Source organism: Nannospalax galili, unplaced genomic scaffold (genome assembly GCF_000622305.1).
Source record: "Nannospalax galili isolate Female #2095 unplaced genomic scaffold, S.galili_v1.0 scaffold70, whole genome shotgun sequence".
In the NCBI taxonomy this organism is placed as follows: domain Eukaryota; kingdom Metazoa; phylum Chordata; class Mammalia; order Rodentia; family Spalacidae; genus Nannospalax; species Nannospalax galili.
The window spans coordinates 14430-38646 of NW_008328543.1; the positions used below are offsets into that span (position 1 = coordinate 14430).

Consider the following 24217-nt stretch of genomic DNA (forward strand, 5'->3'; position numbering starts at 1 on the left):
AGACCAAAGGGACTTGGGCTGGGGTCACATCACTTCAGTGCTCATAAGCTGCTATTCACGGTGAAAATAGTTCCTGAATATCTCCCTATTCAGCTTTGACATTAAGGGAGGAACCCAGGAAATGTGCTTACTCCACAGGCTGTGTGGTCAGAAGTCATAATACTGTGGATCTTAGCTGGAGTTCTTGCAACATCACTGGCAAAAACCAAAATCAATGCAGTGTGACAACACGGGCTGATATATGACAAGTGATGAAAAGTACATCAGTGACGATGCCAAAGAATGAAACAGAGGAACTTCATTATCTGGAGATTAAAACACACTTTTAAAACATTTGTGGCTCTGAATAGCATTACTCTACACAGAGTAAACATGTAGGGAGTTAAATGAAGATCACCCCTCTGGTGCTTTTGTACTCACTGGGTATAGATTGATAACTGAGAGAGATAAGCTTTCTCACAGGACCACAACCAGCTGACATTCCTGGTGACATTGTGAAAACTTAATAAAATATGAAGTATACATCATAGAACATAAAATGAATGGCCTTCTTTTTCCCACTCTAGACATCAGCACAGGTGATGGAGATGACTGTTAAGAAACCCTGTATATGAATTCACAAATGACTCCCTGCTGTCTTCTCTGACCTGAGAAGGCCAGGTGCCGGCATCTCAATCGAAGGAAGTGGAATGTTTCACAGACACAACTGGGGTCTCATATTACCATCTAAGAAAGTAAGAATGCTTGCTACTTATGAATCGATTTTAAGTCATTTACTATTGAAAACTTATGGTCTTTCTCATGGTGGGTTTTATTTCATCAATCAATAACAAAGCCTGGAATGAAGTCTTAAATAGTGACATAATTCTTTATCGTATATTTATTTGAAAATAAGTTTACCAGTTGCTAATATTAAACATTTTCTAATTAATACCTTACATAACAAGAATCTTATTGATTCCTAAAGTACAGGGAAGGAGAGAAGCAGAGACGATGAGCCTTATGGGTTCCTCAGCTGCACTTCTTAGAAACAAGTAAACAGTGAACTTCACTAATTTAACACAATTATTCCTTGGCTATCTGTTGAAAGAGGATACTTCTAACAAGCATTTAACTGCCCACAAACAGAACTTTTATGGGACAGAGTTTAACTTGTAGCTCAGAAAGAACCAGGATATGCACATTAAAATCACACTTGCAGTTTTGGTTTTTGAAAGTCTGAAGTGATGAGCTGGTAAGCAGAAGGGCCAGCAGTGTGCATACCCAGCAGTCCATCATCCCCTCACTTCTGTGAGAACACATAACGCCAGCCGTATCACAAGTGCAAAGTGGAAGAGAAAAGCCCAGAGTTTTGGATTCCCAGAAGATTGCTATCCCTCCAGACCGCCTTCATTCTGCACAACATACATTTTATAATTTTAAATTTATACTCAGAAACTATGTTCTCTTGCGCATTCAGACTTCATTCATCTACATTTGATACTTCAAAGGGTTTTGTTCTGGTTACTTTATGTTGTAAAATGGTGGTTTTTACTTCATCCCATTAAACAGGATGTCTTGGAAAAGGTGCAATCAGTCTCTAGAAATGAAAATTGTTATTTTTGAATACAGCAGTAATATTTAACAGAGGAGAAGTTGAAGCTGTGCTAAGTATAACTATGCATCATATCTTAACTTCTTAGCCCCTGAAAGACCAAACTGAGGCTTGGACATATTATCAAATTTTCTTAGACTCATATATAACCAAATTTCTGAGGATCTTTAAAATTTTTCAATACTAAAGGATATACAAAAAACATTTATTTATGAATCTGCTCAATTATTCAGTGTTTCATTTCTGAATACTATGTACTAACTTAGATGTGGGAATATAAACTATGGAGTGTGTTTTCTGCCCTTAAAGATCTTGCATTTTGCTTTAGAAGAGACAGCGTGAAAAAACATTCAGTGTGGTAACATATATTAACAGTCACAAGTACTGGAGTATATATAGGAGCCATATAGGGTATGAAATTATTACCTAATAAATGAAATTTTATAATAATAGTAGAGAAGAAAACACTGGACAAGCTTATGTGAAAAATACTTTTTTCTGTTTTTATGATACTAACATAAAGATATAAGAATAAAAAGTATAGTATTTTTAAATTATGCATGTAGTATTTGTCTTCTGAAATTTTCCCTAGAATTGGCCTGTTATTTTGCACTGGTTTGGATGCAGTCAAATTATAATTATCCTAATTCATGGGAACAAATCTGAAGAAAGATTCAAAAGCTAAACTCTGAATAATAGTTATGAACTATTGTTAATGTTTCAAGAATGGAAACTGAGCCTGGCATGGTGGTACACACTTTTAATCCCAGCACATGGGAGGCAGAGGCAAGCAGATGTCCGTGAGATTAAGGCCAGCCTGGTCTACATAGTGAATTCCAGACCAGCTGGGCCTACAGGGAGACCCTGTCTCAAAACAAAACAAAAACAAACAAATGGAATCTGAATCTGAAAAACTTATACTGATACCAGCACACTGGGCATTCCAATGGAGGGATTTGAACCCACCTTTTACTCACTGAAAAGTCAACGTCATACATTTGATGTTCAAAACAATTACTACAGTACTAAGAATGCAAAACTAAAACCTACTCAGAAGAAATGTGAACCTGGTACAATTTTTTGGAAGCGCTTCAGGTGTGATAGCAATGGCTTCCCTCCATGTATTTTCTAGATAAGTTAACTTTATAGAGCGGACAAGAGATCAAGACAATGTCCTCACTCACATGGGTGCATGTGGCCTGAACAGCAGTCAAGCGCCTAAGTCACAGAAGGCAAAAGCAAAGTGAGCAATTGCTGTCTGCACAGGACTTCGAGCCCCAGCCCCTCCATTGTGCTCTCGTTGTTTTGTAGCTCCACCCAGTCTGTCAACTTCTCAACAGTAGACACTGTGTGGCCCAATGGACTGTATGCAGCTGGAGCTCAAACATGCATCAAAGTGAAGGCCTATTTCTAATTTCAGCATATTTGCTTTATCTGCCACAGGTCACTTAAGAACGGTCCAGCTTCACATTCTCATAGTTGCAGTGTTCAAGGCAATGAAATTTGTTTGTCTTGTCTTGTTTTCCAAGATATGATAAGTCAGTTTCAAAGAAATTTTAATACACTCAAGGCATGGGACTCCCGAGCCAAAGGTCATTGCTTTCAGAGTTAAAATTATTCTTTTTCCAGATGTTATAGGTGCAATAGACTTTATATGGCTTGTCATGATTGAGTTATGGTTGCCATTAGCATTTTATTAAATGAGAAGCATTTCAGAAACACTATATTAGCAATAGAAAATAATTTTTTTAATTACTTATGTGATTCAGAGTTTTAATTTTTCTTTTTGATGAGTTCATTTAATATGTGGATTTATATTTTTTGTAATCAATCAAGCATTGACATATTGCATGAGTTCAAAGTAAGAATTTAAATCTTCAGCTGGGCATGGTGGCACATGCCTTTAATCCGAGAACTCAGGAGGCAGGGGCAGGCAGATCTCTGTGAGTTATTTCAAGGCCAGCCTGGTCTGCATAGCAAGTTCCAGGTCAGCTGGGGCTACAGGGAGATCCTTTCTCAAAAGGACCAAAAAGGGGGCTGGAGAGATGGCTCAGTGGTTAAGAGCACTAATTGCTCTTGCAGAGGGCCTAGGTTCAATTACCAGCACCCACATGGCCACTATGAACCGTCCATAACTCCAGTTCCAGGGGAATCCAAAGCCCTCATCTGACCTCTGCGGCATTGCACAACATGGGTTCACTCACATACATGCCGGCAATACAGTCATACACATAAAATAGAAATAATAAATAAAATATTTTTTTAAAAAGACCAAAAGAGAAAAAAAAAGAATTTTAAATCTTCAACGTTCAGTTTTTAGGATAGCAAAGAAAATTATAAAGCATTATTGGAATTATATAGAACATTTTTATACTGATATTACTTTTTATGTTACATTAAATGTAATAAAAAACATTAGAAATTTTACATTGCTTATACTATAATAATATTTTAGTTGAGATCCCTCTCTTCTTGGATGGCAATTTGATATGTTTCAAAAGATGTAAAGTTCTATATGATTAAAAAAGAATCTTCTAAATGTTTGAAAAGAGCCAAATACATATTCCGTATCAGTTCTAAACTATATGTGGATGTAGTTTCCTAAGAAAATAGTCATGAGTGAATAAAATGGAAAATACCTAAGTATAAAACCTTTCCACACGAACTTCAGCAGTCACTCTTACGTAAAGACTCCGCATAACAGTGATTCCAAGTGTAGACCGTTAGATCAGTAATAGATCAGTTGATAGTGAAAAGTTGAATTCTAACTTTAAAAAAGGCTTATCCTTAGCTTCCTTTTTAAAATATCTTATTTTTATTTTATGTGTATGAGTGTATGCCTTCATGTAGGTAAGTGCACCCATGTCATGCAATGCTGGCTGTCAGAAGAGGCCCTCAGATCCCCTGGGACTGGGGTTATGGACAGTTGTTAGCTGCCATGCGGGTGCTGGGATTCAAACCCGGATCTTCTGCAAGAACAGTCAGTGTTCTTAACCGCTGAGCCATCTCTCCAGGCCCAGCCCTCAGTTTTCTAAGTTCAACAATAGTCACTTAAATATAGCCTGCAGCTGTGGATGCCATAAGCAAAATCACATGGAAGGAAAGGAGGGACCCTCAGGACCACTCTGCTGTCTTGACTTCCTCATGAAACTCAGAGCATCAATCAGTGTCTTCTACTTACAGGAGGGTCTGCATCTTCAGCATAAACGGTGGTGATGGGTGTACCCTTGACTGCATCTGGAGCCACCATCCCCTTGTAGATGTGTTTGCTGAACACTGGCGGGTAGTCATTCATATCCTGTAAACAGAGTTGAGAGCTTAGTGCTATAGCTAAAGGCAGAGGATACCATTCCCAAGTTGGTTTGGCTCTTCATGTCATGCAACCCATCTACCACTGTCAGCCTGCCTGCCTCTCAGTTCCTTTACCACTCTTCAACTTGGCATGCCAGAGGAGATGGCCAATATGTGCTCTATCAAATGAAGGATATCCCCAAGTTACACCTTTTTGAGATTGAAGTGATGCTTGAAAATTTCTCTAAGGCATTTTGAGAGCTATGATATAGAATTCTAACTTTTGAAAAATAAGAACATTTGATTTTTGTGTGTGGTGGGGGTTTACAGGTACAAGTTCATGTGTGTGTATGTGTGTGCTCATATGCAGGGTTATTTGCTAGCCTGGAACTTCCAAGTAGGCTAGGCTGGCTAGACAGCCAGTCACAGAGATATACCTATCTCTATCTCTGCATTTCCACCTCTAGGACATCAAGTGCATGATACCATGCCCAGCTCGTGTGTGTGTGTGTGTGTGTGTGTGTGTGTGTGTGTGTGTGTGTGTGGTGCTGGGCATGCAGAGTCCTGGAGTTAGAGCATCAAGACTCACAGATGCAAATGGGGGGAGGAGGATGGTAAGACATGGCAGGTGACAGCCAGCTGGGGATATGCCTCAGCAGTGTTCAGACACCTGAGTAAGCAGGTACTAAGGAACAGGTTGGAAAATTTGACACTTGTCTCTGGTAGCTTCTCTTGAGGTCAGAGCTGAGTGTTCAGTGACAGCTGAAGACCCAGGGATGTTTCCGGATGATTGAAACAAGGTGCCACTCACACCATTAAAGAACAAGTCATGTCTCTGTACTTGGTATGTGGTGTCAAGCATTTTCTCTGATGTCTGTGGAGATTTGAGCAAATTGAATGCTTTTTACACTGTTACTTCTTTTGAAATTAACTTTATTCCCGCCCCCCCCCCTTTTTTTTAGTTCTTTTGAGACAGGGTCTCCCTGCAGCCCCAGTGGGCCTAGAACTCACTATGGAGATGAGGCTGGCCATGGTCTCACAGAGACTACCTGCCTCTGCCTCCTGAGAGTGGTGATAAAAAGCATTCAGTACCATGCCAGCTCATTTCCCACCACTATTTTTGCATAACGATAGCCTTTGCTATTGATGATGTCCAGCTTTGTTATGTGGATTCTGGGAACCACTCAGGTCTTTGTACTTGCAAGTCAAGCATTCTGCAAGCTGAGCTGTGTTACCAGCCCCTCTGTTCTAAATATGATTTCTTATAAAGCTACATCAGAGGAGAGGATAAAAGATGGCATTCTACTGTTTATTTTGTTGTTGCCTTTAAAAAGTTCTCTGTTTCTGTAGTAACTGTGAATTACCTTGCATACTTAATAAAATGGTATGAATATAACTGTGAAATATTTGATTTTTTTTCTTTCTTAAAAATGTAAAATAATAAAAAGAATTCTATCCTGAAGCACACTGCAAATACAGTATTTAAAATTATATATGCTTACAGACAGAAATCAATGTTAATTTACTTAAGATTTTCAAAGCAATTTATATGCATCTGAATTCATTTTTACTCTTTTGTAATGCATAATAATTAAGTAAATATTTATTAAGTCACTCTCATATTTGTAACTCTTCACTGGAGTCTATTGGATACTGAGTTGATGCAGGAAAAAGATATCCCTGTAAGAATGTCACTGACTGACACTGGAACAGTGAAGACAATGATGTAGACAGGTTAATGACTATCTAAACTGATTAATCATCTGTCAGAGTCCAAGACAGTAAATCAAGTCCTCTGAGAGGAAGAATATTTTTCTAGGCCATCTTATTATCTAAGAAGAATTGCACATCTTTTTTTCTGAATCAATATTTGCTATAATGGTTGTCTTTTTGAATAATCACTGCACTCTGCAATGTTTAGGGTACTTCAGGTCAAACATATTTAGGCACAATTAACAATTTGTTAACTATCTGTTCTTCCTATCCAAGGCAACCTTTTTCATTTTATATTAAATGAAAAAGATAAAATACTCTGCATATCTTAGATATTTGCCCAGACACATTTTTTCTAACCAGTTAAAATCAGAAGCACAAATTAACCAATTTTCAACTCCTCTTGACGCAGAAAGGTCAGATGACTAACTCTAACAACCAAACCAAGTTTACTTTCAGGTGTACAGTAGAGCAGACATCTAAGTTGTGATATTAATAATTTGTAGACATTAATTAGAAAGAAATCTCAAATGGTAAGAAAATTTTAAAAATAAAAGACACCATTCCCTTTAGACAAATGGTATTCTCTACATCTTCTGTAAAAAGACGTCCTTTATGAATTATGAAATGTAGAACTGAACAAGTAAATGAACTTAGAATTGCCAGCTGTCTATAAAGAGGGGTGTGGAGGTATTGACCTGGTGATCCAGGAAGAAGGAAATCTAGAAAGGTTTTCATACACATTTTACTGCTCGTTCAAGAGAAGCCTTCAATTCAGTGGGTGTGACTTGTGATTAAAGAGTGGAAATACATGTGCACCCTTAAATTCTAACTTCTGAAGTTTTTAAAGAAAGCATCCAATATCACTTTTAATTGCATGGATTTTCAAAGCTTGATAAACTTAACGTGTTTCTGCATATTTTCTTCAAGTATTCCCTGACCCCCTGGCCGAGGGAAACATAAAACCTTAACACAACAGTGTAGTTTCTAGGAAATTTGATTCTTAAGGGAAGGTATGATTTACAATTACATCAATACAGTTGTTGATACTCTTGAATACAAAGACTGTTTTTTTCTGCTGAAAAAGTATTTTCTAGATTTACTTATGTGAATCACAGTGTCTTGAAAACCCATCCTCATAAACTGATTACACATAAACCTGAGACTATAATAACTGATAATCATTAAAAGATTGCTTTTCTTCCTCATTATTTTGCTTGTCATTGATTGAGTGAAGAACATATCAGTTCAGTTATAATGTACAAGTCTTTACTTGAGAGCATGCTGTGCATGTTTGAATTTTACAATCTCTACTGCTGCTGAGAAGTGTGGCAAGTGGCCCAGCATTCTTCCACAATACACTATTTCAGATGAGACCGGTTACTGAATTACAATGCTGATGTGCATAATCAATAGTTCATTATAATTATGCTTCAGGGACATCAAAGAAAATGCACATAAATCTGCTTCTGTGCAAATGTTCTTTTATGCAGTAAATTAAAAAGTTCAACCCTCCCAAGCCAGGCATGTTCCTACTGCTTTTACTCCACTAGGGGGTAGTGTTGGCAAAAGGAAGCATTGCTTCCTCTAGCCTATAGTTAATTTTATCATTAAAACTAAAATAGTTTGCTTCCTGTGGTTATATTTGTTGATCCAAATTAAATTATTTTTTATGTTTCAAAAGACTGTTCCAGTATTACAGGGTTTTCAACAGAACAGTACCAGGCATTGCCTGCCAGGCATCTCCTACTAGTTTGTTTTTCAATCAGTGATGCTCACAATTTGTTTACATGCTTCCAGCCAATAAAACTGCACCTCAAGTTGTTGTTAGATAGCTGGATGAAAATATGAGTTTCATCTATTTATGCTCTAAATTAAAGTCGAAAATAATCACACAATGCTTTTAACTCGGACCAAAAAGTAGATTTAAGGAATGATTTGAACAGCATATCAAGATGCTGGGAGCTTACTGCTAAGTCTGTAAATTAATGACAAGTTGAAAATCTAAACAAAAATAATAAGAAAAAAGAGAGATAAAAATGTGATTTTTTTTCCAGAATTCATGGATGAAGATGCTGGCCTCCATCTCCTTCAGTTCTGATGTTCAATGAAGAGGCACAATACCATGGGGCAGTGGATGGAACAGTGTATGTGTATCTGCCCAGCTGTCAGGCTCTAGTGCTAACTGTGTTGAGCTGTCCAGCCACCCTAACCCTCCAAAACCCTTGGGGCCTATAGAGCTGGCATCTGCTCTTCTCAAACAGTATACAGTTGGTTCCCTGCCATGACCAGACACCATCTGTTAGCTGTTTCTTATAGAATTAGTCTTCTGATAATGTTTTTTCCTGCTTTTCATGAGTCTCTCAAATAGAAATTAGTTTTTCTTGTAATTTACTATTTTCAGAAAATCAGAATCTTTCCTGGAAGATTATTTCCTTGCTGCCTAAATTTGTTTAAGAGTAAGTGTCAGATTGTATGTGTTTGAGTGTGTGTGTGTGTGTGTGTGTGTGTGTTTGTGTGTGTGGTGTGTTTCTGAGCATGTAAACTTCTTGCTGTGACAAAATATCTAAGAGAATCAGCTTAAAGAAGGAAAATTTTATTTAGGGTTCCAGTCATGTTTGATGTGCATAGTGGATCAAAGCAGCTTCTGATGACCAGGAAACAAAGACAGAGGTGTGGTCATCATAAAGACCCTCCCCAAATCCTTTCTCTATGAATTCATCATTAGATTGATCCCTTCATGAGGTCAGGCCTCTGGGATCCAATCACCTCTCAAGGTCCCTCTTCCAAACACTGCTATGCTGGGTACCAAACCCTCGCCAATAAAATTTGGGAGCACTGAAACTTCAAACATAATATTATAGACCAACAGTCATTATGATGTTGTAAATATAAGGAAATTGAAGTTTGGAGACCTTACATTGCTCATGTTTAAGGAGTTAATAAGGGATATAGACACAATTGAAATTTGGTGAGTCAGATCCTAAAGCCTTTAGCATGATATTTGGAGGCAAAGACAGGGAATCATAAAGCCACCAGAACATTCTAGAAAAGATGACTTGAAAGGATTTTCATTAAAATAAACCCATAGGTATTGTTTAAAACACCTCTTTTCAACACCAGTTTTTAAAATTTTTAAACCTTCTTCCAACTCATTACTATAGCTTTGTCTCGATAACCTAAAGATTTTTAAAACATTGAAAAATTTTATAGTTTATTTGTAAAACAGTGAAGAGTTAGAAGTTAAATTTTAACATTTAAATTTTTTATTATTTTTATTTTATGTATATGAGTGTTACGCCTGCATATAGGTAAGTGCCCCCATGTCATGCAATGCCCACAGAGGACAGAAGAGGCTATCGGATCCCTTGGAACTGGAGTTACAGAAAGTTGTTAGATTCTGTGTGGGTGCTAGGATTTGAATCTGGATCTTCTGCAAGAACAGTCAGTGTTCTTAACTGCTGAGCCATCTCTCCAGCCCCAAACTTTAACATTTAAAACAATCCATTCAACATTCAACACTACAGATTGTCTCTAAAACCTTAGATGGTTTTCTCAAATAGCCTTCTCTGGGACATTAGTTCTGTAAGAGGATTTACAAATAGGACCAAATATTCTTTATCAGTACAAAAAATTACATTTTCTTCTCTTAGGTTTCACAATCATTAGTAGCAGTATATGAAACCTACAGTGTAGAAATGACTTACTCTTATGTAGCCCATGTTTCCGTAAGTTGTTTGTGGTGTGTGTGTGCATGTGCACACACACGAGACATTATATCTTGAGAAACTCCTGCATTATGACATATTACTCAGAGTCAACTAAGATTTTGAAATTGAAAGTCTCTATTTTTTGTAAAACTGATTGTCTGTTATCAAAGTTTCTGTGCATTCATTGGAGATACCAGCATAAGAAGAAAAGAACACAGTGTGTGCCAGGCAGCCTCTCAGGGCATATGGCTCTCAGAGTATGGCTGGGATGTATCCATGACAACAGAACCTAGAGGAACTTGTGACAAGGTCTTAGTAGACACTTGTATAAATGGATCTTGTCAGCACCCTTCTCTCCCACTTGAAGGGGGGTCACAGTCTATAGGTTGTGACAAGAGTTTCATTAATAAGAAGTGAAGATGTTAATCAGTGAAAGTTAAAGGGCTGTATCATATATGTGAATAAGATACTCTCTGAAGACTTCTAGAGACTAATAGGTGCTATTAGGGGAGCTGTAGAAGAGATGTATAGGATTGTTTCAGTCCAGAAGACTAATTTCAACTTTTGTGTGTATCTATTTTTTTTTGTTTTCTCTAGGTTATTTTTATTAGAAAATAAGAAAATTTACAACAAAATAAAAGTAGTTACCAAGAATGATAATTGTATTATTCAGGATATTTGGCAAATAGCCTCTAGTCATGTCCAATTCCCACCGCATTATGGTCTATGGAATCAAAAAGAAAGCCCAACTCTCATAGTCACTGCAGAAATTGGACAGCACTTATTGAGCTCTTATGGAATGCAGAAATGACTCCTGATAATTCAATATGCAGAAAGTTGAACACATATTCACAATAAAAAGAACAAGGCAGAAATGCAACATGCTTCCTCTTAGTCTTAATACTCTTGACTAACAGAACACAAAGATGTCTAAAACTACCTAACTCATCCCCAAGCATATATCCTTGTGTGTTCGCCTTCCTAAACTTGATATTGTACTCATTAGAAAGAATACTAGTAACAATATGACACAGAGTGAAGGAGTGGAGACAACTGAAAGCCACAGTCCAGAGCAATTTTTTTCTTTAGGAAAACAGCCCTGGAAATAGCCAGTCATTTCTAAGAACCCAGCCATATTTCTATTAGCTAATTCTCTACAATCATCTTTGATTTAAATTCCTCCATCTAGACAGGAAAAAGACAGATGCTGTAAGTCCTTAAATGTACAGAGCTTCTGTCCTTTGTGTCTGGGCTGCCTCCACAAGCCATGGCTCTTATGGACAATCAACACCAGGACACACCAGCACCTCCTTGATGAGCATTAGTGGCTCTTGGCAGCTCCTCTGGTCCCCATGGCTTTGTAAATGCTTTCTTGGTCCAGGATATAAAGCTTCCAACTAGGAAAGCTACTTTCTTGTTTATAATCTAAGGCATTAGAACATTTTCTTCTGGAAATTTCCCTTGAAAGATTAAAATACAAATTTCTTCTTCCAGGACCCATTATCACAATCTGAGCCTTTTTGGAAGATTAATTTTGGAGCCTCTGTCCATTACATCCTGTGCTGCATGGTACACTCTAATACAGGCACACACAGCTAAAGGTGAACCAAGTTTCTTCCTTTCACAGAAGTGCACCCATCCACTGCTGCTACTACTGCAACTCTTCTAATAAAATTGAAACCAATGAAGAAACTTGTCGTCTGTCTGTCTTCACTAATCCTTTTAATGCTGGGTGCTTCCATGAATGTACAGATAAGGTCAGCCTTTCTGGTATACACTCTTTCTAATTCACCATGGCATAGACCTTTCTCCTCTGTTTATATCCTATGATTACGTCAAATCTGAGATCATAAGAACTGATTTACATTACAACTTTTTGTGAGGCTAGATTTCACACTAGATCTTACTTTTGAAATTGTTTAGAATTTTGTTTTTATTGTTTGAATATTTTCTCACAGTATAAAATTTACTATTTCCAAGTCTAACTACTGTAGAAAGTCAAGAAAGGCACATAAAAAGACTGTCAATGCCCGTAAAATTATAACAAAGATGTAAGCTTTGTGATAAATGATTTTGTTTTAGAATGCTGAAACTTGATTCTACAAAAGTTTTTTTTTACAAGTGCTTGTGATAAACACATTTTATTCATTATGTGGAAATATTTACTTTCCAAGTACTTTCTAATTTTCCCATTCGCCGATCTTTAAAATATTTAATGAACTAGTTACTAAACACTTGATCATTTCTCTTTTCCTTCTTCTTTACAAAAGAAATTATGTTTCAAAGAAAGCTCTTTCAGGAACTTTCTCTGCCGTGACTGTTTTGGGTACCAATCTCTTTGGCAAATGCCTTGCAATTATGTTGTCAACAAAAATAGCTTGTCAATGCTGCTAGAAGCATACCCAAAGTTGCAAGTCTGCAAGTCTGGGGAGATATGCATTTGGGGAGAGATCATAATTGTACTCTAGGTGCCCTTTTGAAACAATGGAAATATTTTGTTGAATTCAGTGGTGTGAAAGAGAGTTTCAATTTATGTATCTTACCTGGAGTTACCAGAAAAAAATAAGCAAATGTCTGTCTTGGTGACTATTTCCTGAAAATTTACTATAGTTATATAAACCAAAAGGGACTAAGCAGTGATCTTGAACATGTGTAGAATTAAACATTGAAGAAGTTTTCCTTTAAATTTTAAATTACACGGGTCAGCCAGCCTTGTCCACAGGAATCCTAGACTTCTCTAAAGAACTGAGGCAGCAGAAATGAGCCTACCATCCTCTCATTTCTGATGCAGGAAAAGCCCAGGGTGAGTGGATCCCTCACAGATGCTGCTTTGTGTCCAAGGGCAGATCCTGTGTTCAAAGAAAGGAGCAAACTCAAGGATGAGCAGCTTTTCAAAAGGCTTGTGTCTAGACAGAAAATGAGTCTTAAGATCACATCTTGATTTATTTTTAAAACATATTAAAAATCTTATTTTTTATTTTATTTTATTTTATATGTATGAGTATATTGCCTGAATGTATGTAAGTACACCCTTCCAATGTTGTGCAATGCCCACAAAGGTCAGATGAGGGCATTGAATCGCCTGGAACTGGAGTTAAGGACAGTTTTTTTTTAGCCATCATGTAGGTACTGGGAACTGAACCCAGGTCCTTAGCAACAGCAACAAGTGCTCTTAACTGCTGGACCATCCCGCCAGTCCCCTTGATTTATTTTTAGGTGATACATTTGGACTCAGTTTGACTTTACTGATTTCCTCCATGAATACAATCCAAACCAATGATTCCGACCTAAGCCCAGAGCAGCCAACCCAGCTCCCAATTGTCTATGACCATCCATACCAATAGGTTATGCAATTTTATTTGATAATCTATTTTTGAATGTGGGGAAAACAGGAAGAACACCATCAAATAACAAGTCATCTTTTTATTGTCATACATCAGTATTTTTAATAGTTCAGCATTCAATTCTATAATATTTAGGTAGCAAAGGATAGACCAAGCTAAGAGTCCCTGTATTTTTATCTGGTCCAGAAACTTGTAGCTTATCCATTTCAACCACTCCCACCTATACTTTTTAACCCAGCCTGCCAACCATGACAATTCTTTGAGAGGCTATCTCTGTGTAGCCCTAGAACTCACTATATAGACCAGTCTGGTATTGTACTTAGGGTAATCCTCCTTCCTTTATTTCCTAAACGCTAGGATTATACGTGTGCACCACTATGCCTGGCAGCTATAACAAACTAACATCTGACAGAATATTTGCCAACAGTATAATGTTCCACAGACACTTTTGCGACCATACTTCTAAATATCTAATTTCCACAGCACAATTACATGACAAACGACATTTTAAAACTACAAATTGAAACCCAAAGATTTGTTGGTTATATTGTGTTCTTTGACCCTTTCCAAAGGTACTAATGCACAAAGAATGATTGTCTCAGAGAGAAGTGACATCAGAAAAGTAGGTTATACAAGAAAAGATTTTTGTAGTTATTTCTTGTTTCCAAAGAAAATGTACCACTGAAAAACAATTTCACTCTCTGAAGTAGAGTTTTGTATTTCCTAAACAGAAGCACTGCATAGGGTAAGAATCCCAAAGTGCAACAGCCATGTGGCCATGTTAGCCACTAATATGAAGGAACCCAGATCCTGATGGAATGCCTAGAAAGATTTAAGGTATCTAAGAACAGAGGGGACTGATAGTGTTTTGTCTCTCTCTCTCTCTCTCTCTCTCTCTCTCTCTCTCTCTCTCTCCCCCACCCATCTCTTCTTTCTGTGTGGATGTCTGTCTTTGACAGGCTTTATCTTTTCAAACATCAAAACTTATTTGAGAATCAGAAGGAAAAACAAAACAAAACCACCCAATGTTTCCAGGCTATTCCATGACGGAAACAAAATGCTTCTAAGCATACTGTGATTGTGGAAAATACTTTAAACTTTATGTCATCTTAGAAAAGAATTGTTATTCAAAGTCATTTTTTTTTTGGTCTTTTTGAGACAGGTCTCCATGTAGACCCTGCTGTCCTGGAACTCACTATGTAGACCAAGCTGGCCTTGAACTCACAGAGATCTACCTGCCTCTGCCTCCCAAGTCCTGGGAATAAAGGCTTGTGCCACCATGACCAGCTCAAAGTCATTTTTACTGCCACACACATTTAGAGAATTAGCTCAAAGATCCTTATGTGTGGATTTGGCACTAAAGTAAGTTTCTGTATATGATGCTGAGACATCTGTTGTAAGATTCACACGTGTGCTTTTCCAGAATGGTGGCATGGAAAAATGATACTCTATGGAAGAGCCCCAGAATCTGACCTGTAAAGAAGGGGCTCCATGACCTCACACTCACTGACACCTGATGCCCAATTAGCTTGCATGACATCTCCTTGCATCTGGTTTGAAGGTATATATAACTCTAAGAGGGATAAGAATGCCTTGTTCTCTCAGACTGTCATCTGCCACAGAGCGTGGTAGTTAATTAGACCAATCTAGAGAGGAGAGCAAAATTCCCAACATCAGAGAGTTTGAAATGGTTGGGCCAGAACCAAACATTAATCCCACCTGTCTTGACAGAGCTTTCTGTCCTAAACTCTTGAATTTGCTGACTAAATTAATTCATTTTGGGGCTAAAGAACTCTTTACCAGCCATACAGCACATGACTTCTCTTTTCAGTGAAAAGTTTATAGTATATTAATATCCATGATGCTGTGGACTTTGGACTACATGATTCTAAGTGAAGTTTTGATTTGACCACAGTCACAGTATGTGGATGACTAGCAGCCTGTTTTCAAACATGTTTAATGCCTCTGTCCTAGTTTGTTTCTTCATTGCTGTGACAAAACACTCTGACCAATACCAACTTGGGGAGGAAAGGGTTTATTTGTCTTACATCTCTTGGGTCACAGTTCATCCAGGAGCCCAAGGTAGGAACTCAGGGCAGGAACCTGGAGGCAGGAGCTGGAGCACAGGCCATGGAGGAACAATGCTTACTGGCTTGCTCCCCTGGTCCCTGCTCAGCCTGCTTTCTTATGCAACACAGGCCCACCCTCCCAGGGGTGGCACCACCCACCATGGGCTGGGCCCTCCCACATCATTCAACAATCAAGAAGATGCCCCATGGATATGGCCACAGGCCAGTCCAATGAAGGAAATTCCCCAATTGAGGCTCCTTCAACCCAGCTGTGTCAAGTTGACACCAAAGCTATCCAGCACAGCCTCCTTCAGATTTACGTTTCACAAGCGTTCATAAATACTTCACATTAATAAATCTATATCATTGCTCTGAAAGACTGAATTATTATGAGCTGTCCAAAATATGTGGTAGGTTTTAGCAACAGAATGGTTATGTTAAAAGAGGAAGGCAGTAACCAGGTTTCAAATCTTCAGTATCACCATGACACACAGGGAGAGGAGGATAGTCAAGAGAGGAGGACAGTCACCCAGGTTCCTCACCTTCACAATCACTGTGACAGTTGCAATGCCTGGTGGCATTGTTCCATAAATATCAAAGGCTTCTACCAGGAAAGTGATGCTTGCCTCCTGGTCTGGAAATGCCTCATAATCCAAACTCCTTAGAAGGGACAGTTCTCCCGTAAATGGATGTAGTACAAAAAAATGCTTTACTTCAGGGCTTCTTATCCGATATGACACATTTGCTCCAAGGTCAACATCTTTGGCCTGAGACAAGTTAACAGAAGAGTAGTTACATTACATCAGAGGCGATACCCATGGAAGAGTAAGGGCTGGTGGACATGCATAAATGCATAGGAATGTGTGGATTCCATGATAAGAAAAAGACATGTAATCTTACATTTATGAGAGAAAGGAAATGGAGAGATGGAGAAAGGAAGAGGGAATATCCAGGATGTTTGGCCATTGCTAATTTTCTTTATCTATTTTACCTGAACACTCACTAATTAAAGAATCATATGACAGTAAAGAAATTACTGTCACATTATTTCTTATTATCTGTTGATTTAGTTAAGGTGAAAATATTAACATAAAATAATGAACATAAAAATAACTTAATAAAATAATTGTGGAGCCATTTCCACAACCAGGTTTTAAATTCTGAGAAGAAAACTAAAGAATCGTAAGAAACAGTTCATTCCCAGAAGGTTCTCAAGATGCATTCCTCAAGGTCACTCTATTAAAACTGCCTTTTACTAACACCTGTTGTGCCTTCATTATGTGGAAGCTACTGTGAAGAGGTAAAACAAATCAAGATGTAAATCTTGTCCTTGGATTTAAAGAGAAATGGTATAAATAAAACAATATAAAGGGGGAAAACGTGTCATCTGAAAAGTGCTCTGGATTAGAGTCTAGATGAGAAGATGAGTTTTGCAGATTTCACAGAATTAATGCTTTTCCACATACCTCTATCTGAAGAAAAGTGGTCCCAGCTGGCAGATTCTCTTCAACAATGACAGTATATGTTGAATTGGTAAAAACAGGACTGTTATCATCAATGTCCAAAACCTTGATGTATAGTGTCAGAGTTGAGTGTCGAGGGTGCACAGCTCCATCCGTTGCCACGACAACCAGTTCATAGTGGTCCTTGACTTCCCTGTTCAGCTTCACGGCTGTGTAAATGCTTCCATTGGATGTGATTCGGAACAGGCTGTTGAAGTTCCCCAGACTGTAGTGCACTTGCCCGTTTATTCCAGCATCAGGGTCTGTTGCCTAAAGGAAAGAAACACCAGAATTCACATAGCAGTTTCTGACCTGTGTTGCACATAATGTATGGAAGTTTTATAACCAAATATTCTTTTATTTTTCTGCAAGGAGAGAACTAGAGAGATAATGAAGATACGAGGCACAGTCAAAATTTCAAAAAGAAATAAGCTATAATTACTTGGTAGACTCATTGAAAGTGAACATGATGATTCCATTAGCAATACAGCATGTATTGTGTAAGAGAGAAGAAGTATTATAAAAATGTCAGAATTTTATGTAATATTTCTACAGTGGATTTTGAATTTCAAGAAAAATATTGCATAGTTGTAATTAATTTCATAATTTTCTAACAATTTGAGATTTGTTTTCTCAATAAATTTATGTAACCATTTTATAATGAAATATCTTTGGGCACAATACATATTTACATTATTTAACTCTTATGATGCTCTTAATGCATTAATATATTTGGCCCCATTTTGCAAGTGAGATCACATGGCTTATGGAAATTATCTCAGCTATAGTTACACAATAAATCAATACTTTGAGATCATAGTATAATACCTCATATATGAAACTATAATAGATGTTTATGAGGTTAATAAATGTTAAATTAAAAGGACAAATGGAAATGCACTGGAGGAATGGCTCCACACTTAAGAGATGCTCTTGCAGAGGACCTGGGTTCAAGTTCCAACACTCACATGGCAACTAATAGCCGTCTGTAACTTCAGTTCCAGGAGATCAGATGTTCTCTTCTGACCACCCTGGGAACTGCATGACATAGGTGCATTTACATACAAGCAGGCAATACACTCATACATATAAAACAAAACTAGCAAATAAAATATTTAAAAAGAAAAAAGCAGGGTTTGAAATTAAGCCTACTTTAAAAAATCAAATATTTTACAATAATTGTAAAATCACTACATGCCCTACAAATTTAAGCACATATGAATTTATATAGTTCCAACAATTCTAATTGTAGGGCATGTAGTGATTTTCCATCAAAATGTTCCTTCCATGAGTCATATGTCTGACACTTGAGGAGGATCTGTCCCCTAGACTAGCCAAATACAGATGCCCTCTGGAGGTTTGCATCTCTTGAGACTTAATCCTGAGGAAAAATGGAAGAATTAATGTCTGAAGAAGGAAAAAAAATTAGTCAGAGAACTGAAGAGTTACTGGGAAATATTTTCATTTGTGAAAATATTTTGCCTGGATTGTCTCAGAATTGTTGACAGAGCAGTTGTGCCGGTCACCTTAGTGGAGACAACAGGCATTCTATCCATCATTTCAGAAGTAAAACAAACCATACCTTCAATCATATTTTCCATTTCTGGATACTTAAACCAGTTGTTCACTTGGAGTGGGGAATGGGAGGGTAGGGTAGAGAATGAAGTATGGGGAAAGATAACTAATAGAAAGGTCTCAGAAAAAGCCATTTGGAAACCTACCACTATAGCAGAATATATATATATATATATGGAAAGTAGAGTCAAAGGTGTTACCTTACAATAGGGGCACATTGTCTTTAACAGACACCATAGGCTAGCAAAGCAAAACCCCAACAGAACTGTCTTCATTGGATTGGCCTGTGGCCATGTCTGTGGCACACTTTCATGACTGTTGAGTGATGTGTGAGGGCCCAGCCCATCGTGGGTGGTGCCCCCCCTGTGCAGGTAGTCCTGCACTGCAGAAGAAAGCAGTCTGCATTCTGGCCAGGAAAGCAAGCCGGTAAGCAATTATCCTCCATGGTCCATGCTCCAGGTCCTGCCCTGAATTCTTACCTTGGCTTCCCTTGATGATGGATTGTGCTGTAAGTCAAATATACCCTTTCCTCTCCAAGTTGGTTTTGGTCAGTGTTTTTATCACATCAATTGAGGGCAAACTAAGACAGCCATTAACTTTACCCAACTGTGAATCATGTGTGATTCAATAACAATTGGTCTGACAAGATATAATTTCTGATGCAATAATAGCATAAATAGTATGGAAGTAACCAATCATTTTCTTTTTTATTTATTATTTTTATTTTATGTGTATGAGTGTATTGCCTGCATGTATGTGAGTTCACCAGTGTCACGCAATTCAGCAGAGGTCAGAAGAGGGTGTGGTATTCCCCTGGAACTGTAGTTAAGGATGGTTTGTAGGTGCTATGTGTGTGCTGGGAATTGAACCCGGGTCCTCTGCAAGAGCAGTCAGTGCTCTTAACTGCTGAGCCATCTCTCCAGCCCCACCAATGACTTTCTAAATGAATTTACGGTCTTCTTCATATGATGGGGCCCATACCTGACACTGGTATCAGGCCTAGGAACATGTGGTTAAACAGGCCACAAGTCATAAAGGAGTGCCTAAAACTATTATTCTATTTTTCTGCTATAGAGATTTAGTATTAAAGCCATACCTAATAACTTATTGTTATAACCACAGATTAATGCATCTCTCAACTCTCATCAGAGAAGCTTCCTTATGCAGCAGATGATGAATAACACACAACTGGCGAACATGCAGCGAATCAGAGACTGCAGCGTGATTATCACAGAACTTGACACCTGTTTCAAATTTCTGCCTCTGAAGACTCAGGGATCATTGTGGAAGACTTGGTGGAAAGATTGTAAAAATCAGAGATGATAGATGATCACAAGGAAGCAGAGTTGCACAGAGCTGGGAAGTTACTCATAGGAACTCAGCAATGGTGACAGCATGCTCAAGTGCCATGTAGTTAAGCCAGACAAAATCCCAGTGAAAATGTGAGGCAGTGAGTAAGACCTTAACCCTACCTGAGGCAGTATTGGAAACTGATGACTACTGAGAAAGTGAGAATTGTCTCTTAAGTGTGTGGCTTTTGATAGGATAACCAGACTCTAGCAGATGAACCCTAACTGAAGGACATTTCGGGACACAAATTAGACTCTCTCAGCCATTATATATATATATCTAAATATGATCAAGAATATTATGAAATTTGAAAAAATTCAGTTAAAAGGGGGAAAACCCAACCATTCATACTTTCAGTAATTTAAATGATTCCTCCTCAAAATTTCTGTGCTCATCCATATAATTCAAGGCTTATTATGGCAGAATGATTCAATTTAATGGGTCTGGCTGTGTATTCATGTGTGTATGTGGTTGTGTACATGGGCAGTATGTGAAGGGAAAGGTATGGAGCAGGTGTTTTTTGTACGTCCAGCTCTTTACCTGATGTCTCAACTACAATTTTCAGATATATCTGGGCAGATATAACCTAACATGGAATGTTCTGGAAAAATAGTAAGAATTGAAAATTTTAAGTCACAAATATATTTACTATCCTTAACCTGCTGAGCCTTTCAGCCTAGGGACATACAACGCTGTGCTAAATGGGTAGTTTACACTCACGATGGCATAACTGACAGGGACCTGAAGTTTCAGCATCTTATGACATGATCACTGCACATTTCATCAATGTTCAAGATTTATTTTGTACTGGATACCTGTTGTTTTTTTTTCCATCATAAACCTGAAAACTCATAAGTCAATCTTTCACAGTAGAGAAACTATCTGTTCTAATATTCTGTTGCTGAAATAATAATCTATGATATACTTGTCAGTTTCTGCAAACAAGATCATTATATAAAGCTCTGCAGGTAACATGCTCAGTGTGGGTTTTGCCCTAAAATCAGGGTGCAACCCAGGCTGTGCTACTTCCTGCAGGCTCTGAGGAATGTACTGAAGCTACCAACTGAACTAGGCTGTGTGATTTGGTGATCCTGAAATCTCTACTTCCTTGATAGGTACCACATGACATCCATCCAGCTTCCAGCCCCACCCATTTCACCAGGCTTCTGAGCTTTTTCCTCCACCTATAAGTTTGTTGAGTTAGTGAAATACTTGTTGCAATTTTCTTAGTCATTCTTCCTCCTCTTTCCACCCTGCAGCAGCCCTGTTCCTCTTTAAGAGCTTATGTGAGAATTCTGGGATTACTTTGACAATCAGAGCAATATCATATTTTCAAGGTCCCTAGATTTAATCAATTTTTTTGCAAATATATAGCAATTTGTTTATTATGAAATGGTTTGTTGAAAGAAAACATTGAATTAGATATTGACCAGGTAGACTGGAACTAAAATGTAGTAAATATGTTAAGTACACATACAGACATACATACCTTTGCTTATCTACTCCCACTTGGCTCACGGAATAGCTAGTCACCGCAGAAGGAAATACATTTGATGCTTATCAATTAAAAGACTGTATCTTTGACAGGAATTAGCTCTGAAGATATTAAAGTTGCTCAAATAAGCAGATAATAGAGACAAAAGGACCCGAATATGTGTGAGCACAGAGCCTTCCCTTCCTTTCTTATCTCCTGGTGACTTGGGGGCGATGAATAAAGTTGTGATTCCCACGACAAGAGCTAGCAGACAAGGTAGATTCACTTACTTAGTATTACATGTTGAGGTACTGAAGAAAGTCAAACACAGAGTTCCACGTTATCAGCAGTGCTGCTGAGAAGTTTGCATCAATGTTTAATATCTATTCAAGCATCTCAAAATGCTCTGTAATGGACTCATTCATCTTCTTACAAATCAATTAAAAGTTAATTAAAATTGTTAATAAGAAAAATCACACCTCTCTTCTTGTACTACATCAAAGCAACAAACAATACTAGCTGCAACTTTATAATCATCTGTCTATAGTTAACGTGTCTTATAATGTATGTCTTACTACAAAGTTTGATTTGTGGTTACTTATTTGTGGATGCATATTGTTGGGAAATTGGAGGATCATCTATAGTCATAGCCTTAAAAACTAGAATAAAGACTGGAGAGAGCTTTAGATATTTGCCATAAAAGCAAAAAACACATTTAAATTACTAAAATCAAAATTAGAGCATTTAAAATAAATCAATTAATGAAGAGAGGCCAGTGGCTGTGTAGACATTAATGAACAAAGATGTTTTGAAAAATTGTATGCTCACTTTTGTAGTAAGCTACCTATAGACAGAGTAAGCAATTATAGTTCTTAAATGGTTTTCTCGTCCTCCTTTTCATTACTGTTACTTTTGCTTATTATCCTTGGAGTGCTTCACACACAAACTTCCCTATTAGTGAAAGGAGAAGTCCAGTACTAGGGATCCTACACAGGGGTCTGCCAGACCTGCAGATCTCAGGGGTGGTTTCTTCTTTTCTTCCTTCGGTTTCTTGAGACAAGCTCTTACACCATAGCTCAGGCTACTCAGGACACACTTGGCATCCCAAACTGGCCTTGAATATGAGCCATGCCTGCCTCAGTCTCTTGAGCACTGGAAATAGAGGCACTAGTCACCATCAGAATATTTCTGTGGGTGGAATATGCTGAGATAAAACCCCAAAAAGAAAGCTAGATGAGTGTAGCCTGCCACTGACAGGTAGATTACCCACATATTTGTCATAATTATTTCCATTCAAGTACTTCTAGAATTATACTCGAATTATTTGGAGAGTAGCTGTATATACTTCAGCTATAAGCAAAGAATTGAGAATACAAAAATAAAATATAGCTATTATGAAGGTGTGAACTACCATGTAGCACCGAATTAATCCAGATTGAAGTTGAGAAAGAGCTTTCCCCTGTTTTTGCTTGTCCTTTATAACAATTCCAGGGGTCATGGCCTCCTTTCTCACTTCAGAGAGGGAACCTTAGAAGGAGCCCTGAAGGAGGTCGTATGGAGACATTGAGCAGAGCATCTTTAATGGACTTATTTTTGCAAATACCTTTTAAAAGCTTATCCAGAAACTTCAAAAATTATAAAATAGTTGCTAACTTTAACTCTATAGAAGCTGAGATTTCTTGAGAGCTATGATAATTAGTGCAAAAGGCAACAATTTAATGACTCAAAATGAGGGTAAATTTTTCTTCTCTCTGAATAAATGTATAATCTTTATTATTGAATAAAAGTAAGTAAATTTACTAGATAAAAGGAAGCCAGCACAGTGACTTCAAAATCTCCAAAACCATAAACATAGTGAACAGTTTTCACCTCATACGGAACTCTAAATTCTCAGTACCCAGGACTATAGGGAAGTGAACCAATGAGTTCTGAAGAATTTGAGTTCTAGGTTATAAGAGCAGATCTTTTCCAAACTGAGTGATTGATCCACTCACTCTAAGCTTTTGTCCTTTATGTGCAAACTGGCTTTAGGGTTGTGTATTTATCTCATTGCCTCTTGTAGGGTTTGTATAAAATTAGCAACACACTTTGGTTACATGTAGCAATCAGTCAAAGTACTGTTTATGCATATTGCTACTGTGTTTTATGATATCTACTTAGAAGTTTATTTACAAGGCTAGATTGTATTCTGAAATGTTTACATATATAACACGAACCTATTTTTATCTATTTATAGAGTCTATTTTCCTTGGGGTGATGTTTAATCTGGTTTTAATAACACTGTTATTTCAAAGATTCTCTGGGGATTTTAGTGTTGCTCCACCTAAGAAATCATACATGAAGCTCACCAGTTAACAGAGCAATTTTAGTATAACAAGTGAATTTTACAAGGAAATTTTATATAACTTAAAGATAGAAAACAGAAATAAAAGAGACTTTTATTAGAAGGAACAGAATGCTTACTTTGTCCTGACTGGGAAAAATCATTTCAAGAAGTCCTAGTTGCTTTTTAATTTCATAGTGATTTGGAAAACAAATGTGTGGTTTGTGTTCAAATGTTTAAGATTTGTCTTACAATCACTACAGTGATACCTT

At 37.6% G+C, this 24217-nt stretch overlaps 1 protein-coding gene across 7 annotated transcripts in view; it reads right to left on the reverse strand.

Moving 5' to 3' along the window:
- Window positions 1-814: 814 nt before the first annotated feature.
- LOC103729463 (protocadherin-15) overlaps window positions 815-24217 on the reverse strand; it is a 1150197-nt gene continuing 1126794 nt past the window's right edge. For 6 of the 7 annotated variants that reach the window (XM_029560656.1, XM_029560654.1, XM_029560663.1 and 3 more), the window contains 4 exons: window positions 17188-17493; window positions 16264-16488; window positions 4776-4892; window positions 815-1579 (listed from right to left, as the gene is read on the reverse strand). In XM_029560656.1, the coding sequence (XP_029416516.1) occupies window positions 1544-1579; window positions 4776-4892; window positions 16264-16488; window positions 17188-17493 (684 nt within the window). In that variant the 3' untranslated portion in view covers window positions 815-1543. Of the gene's footprint in view, window positions 1580-4574; window positions 4893-16263; window positions 16489-17187; window positions 17494-24217 lie in introns of those variants that run through there. The other variant, XM_029560653.1, reaches the window with a different exon arrangement.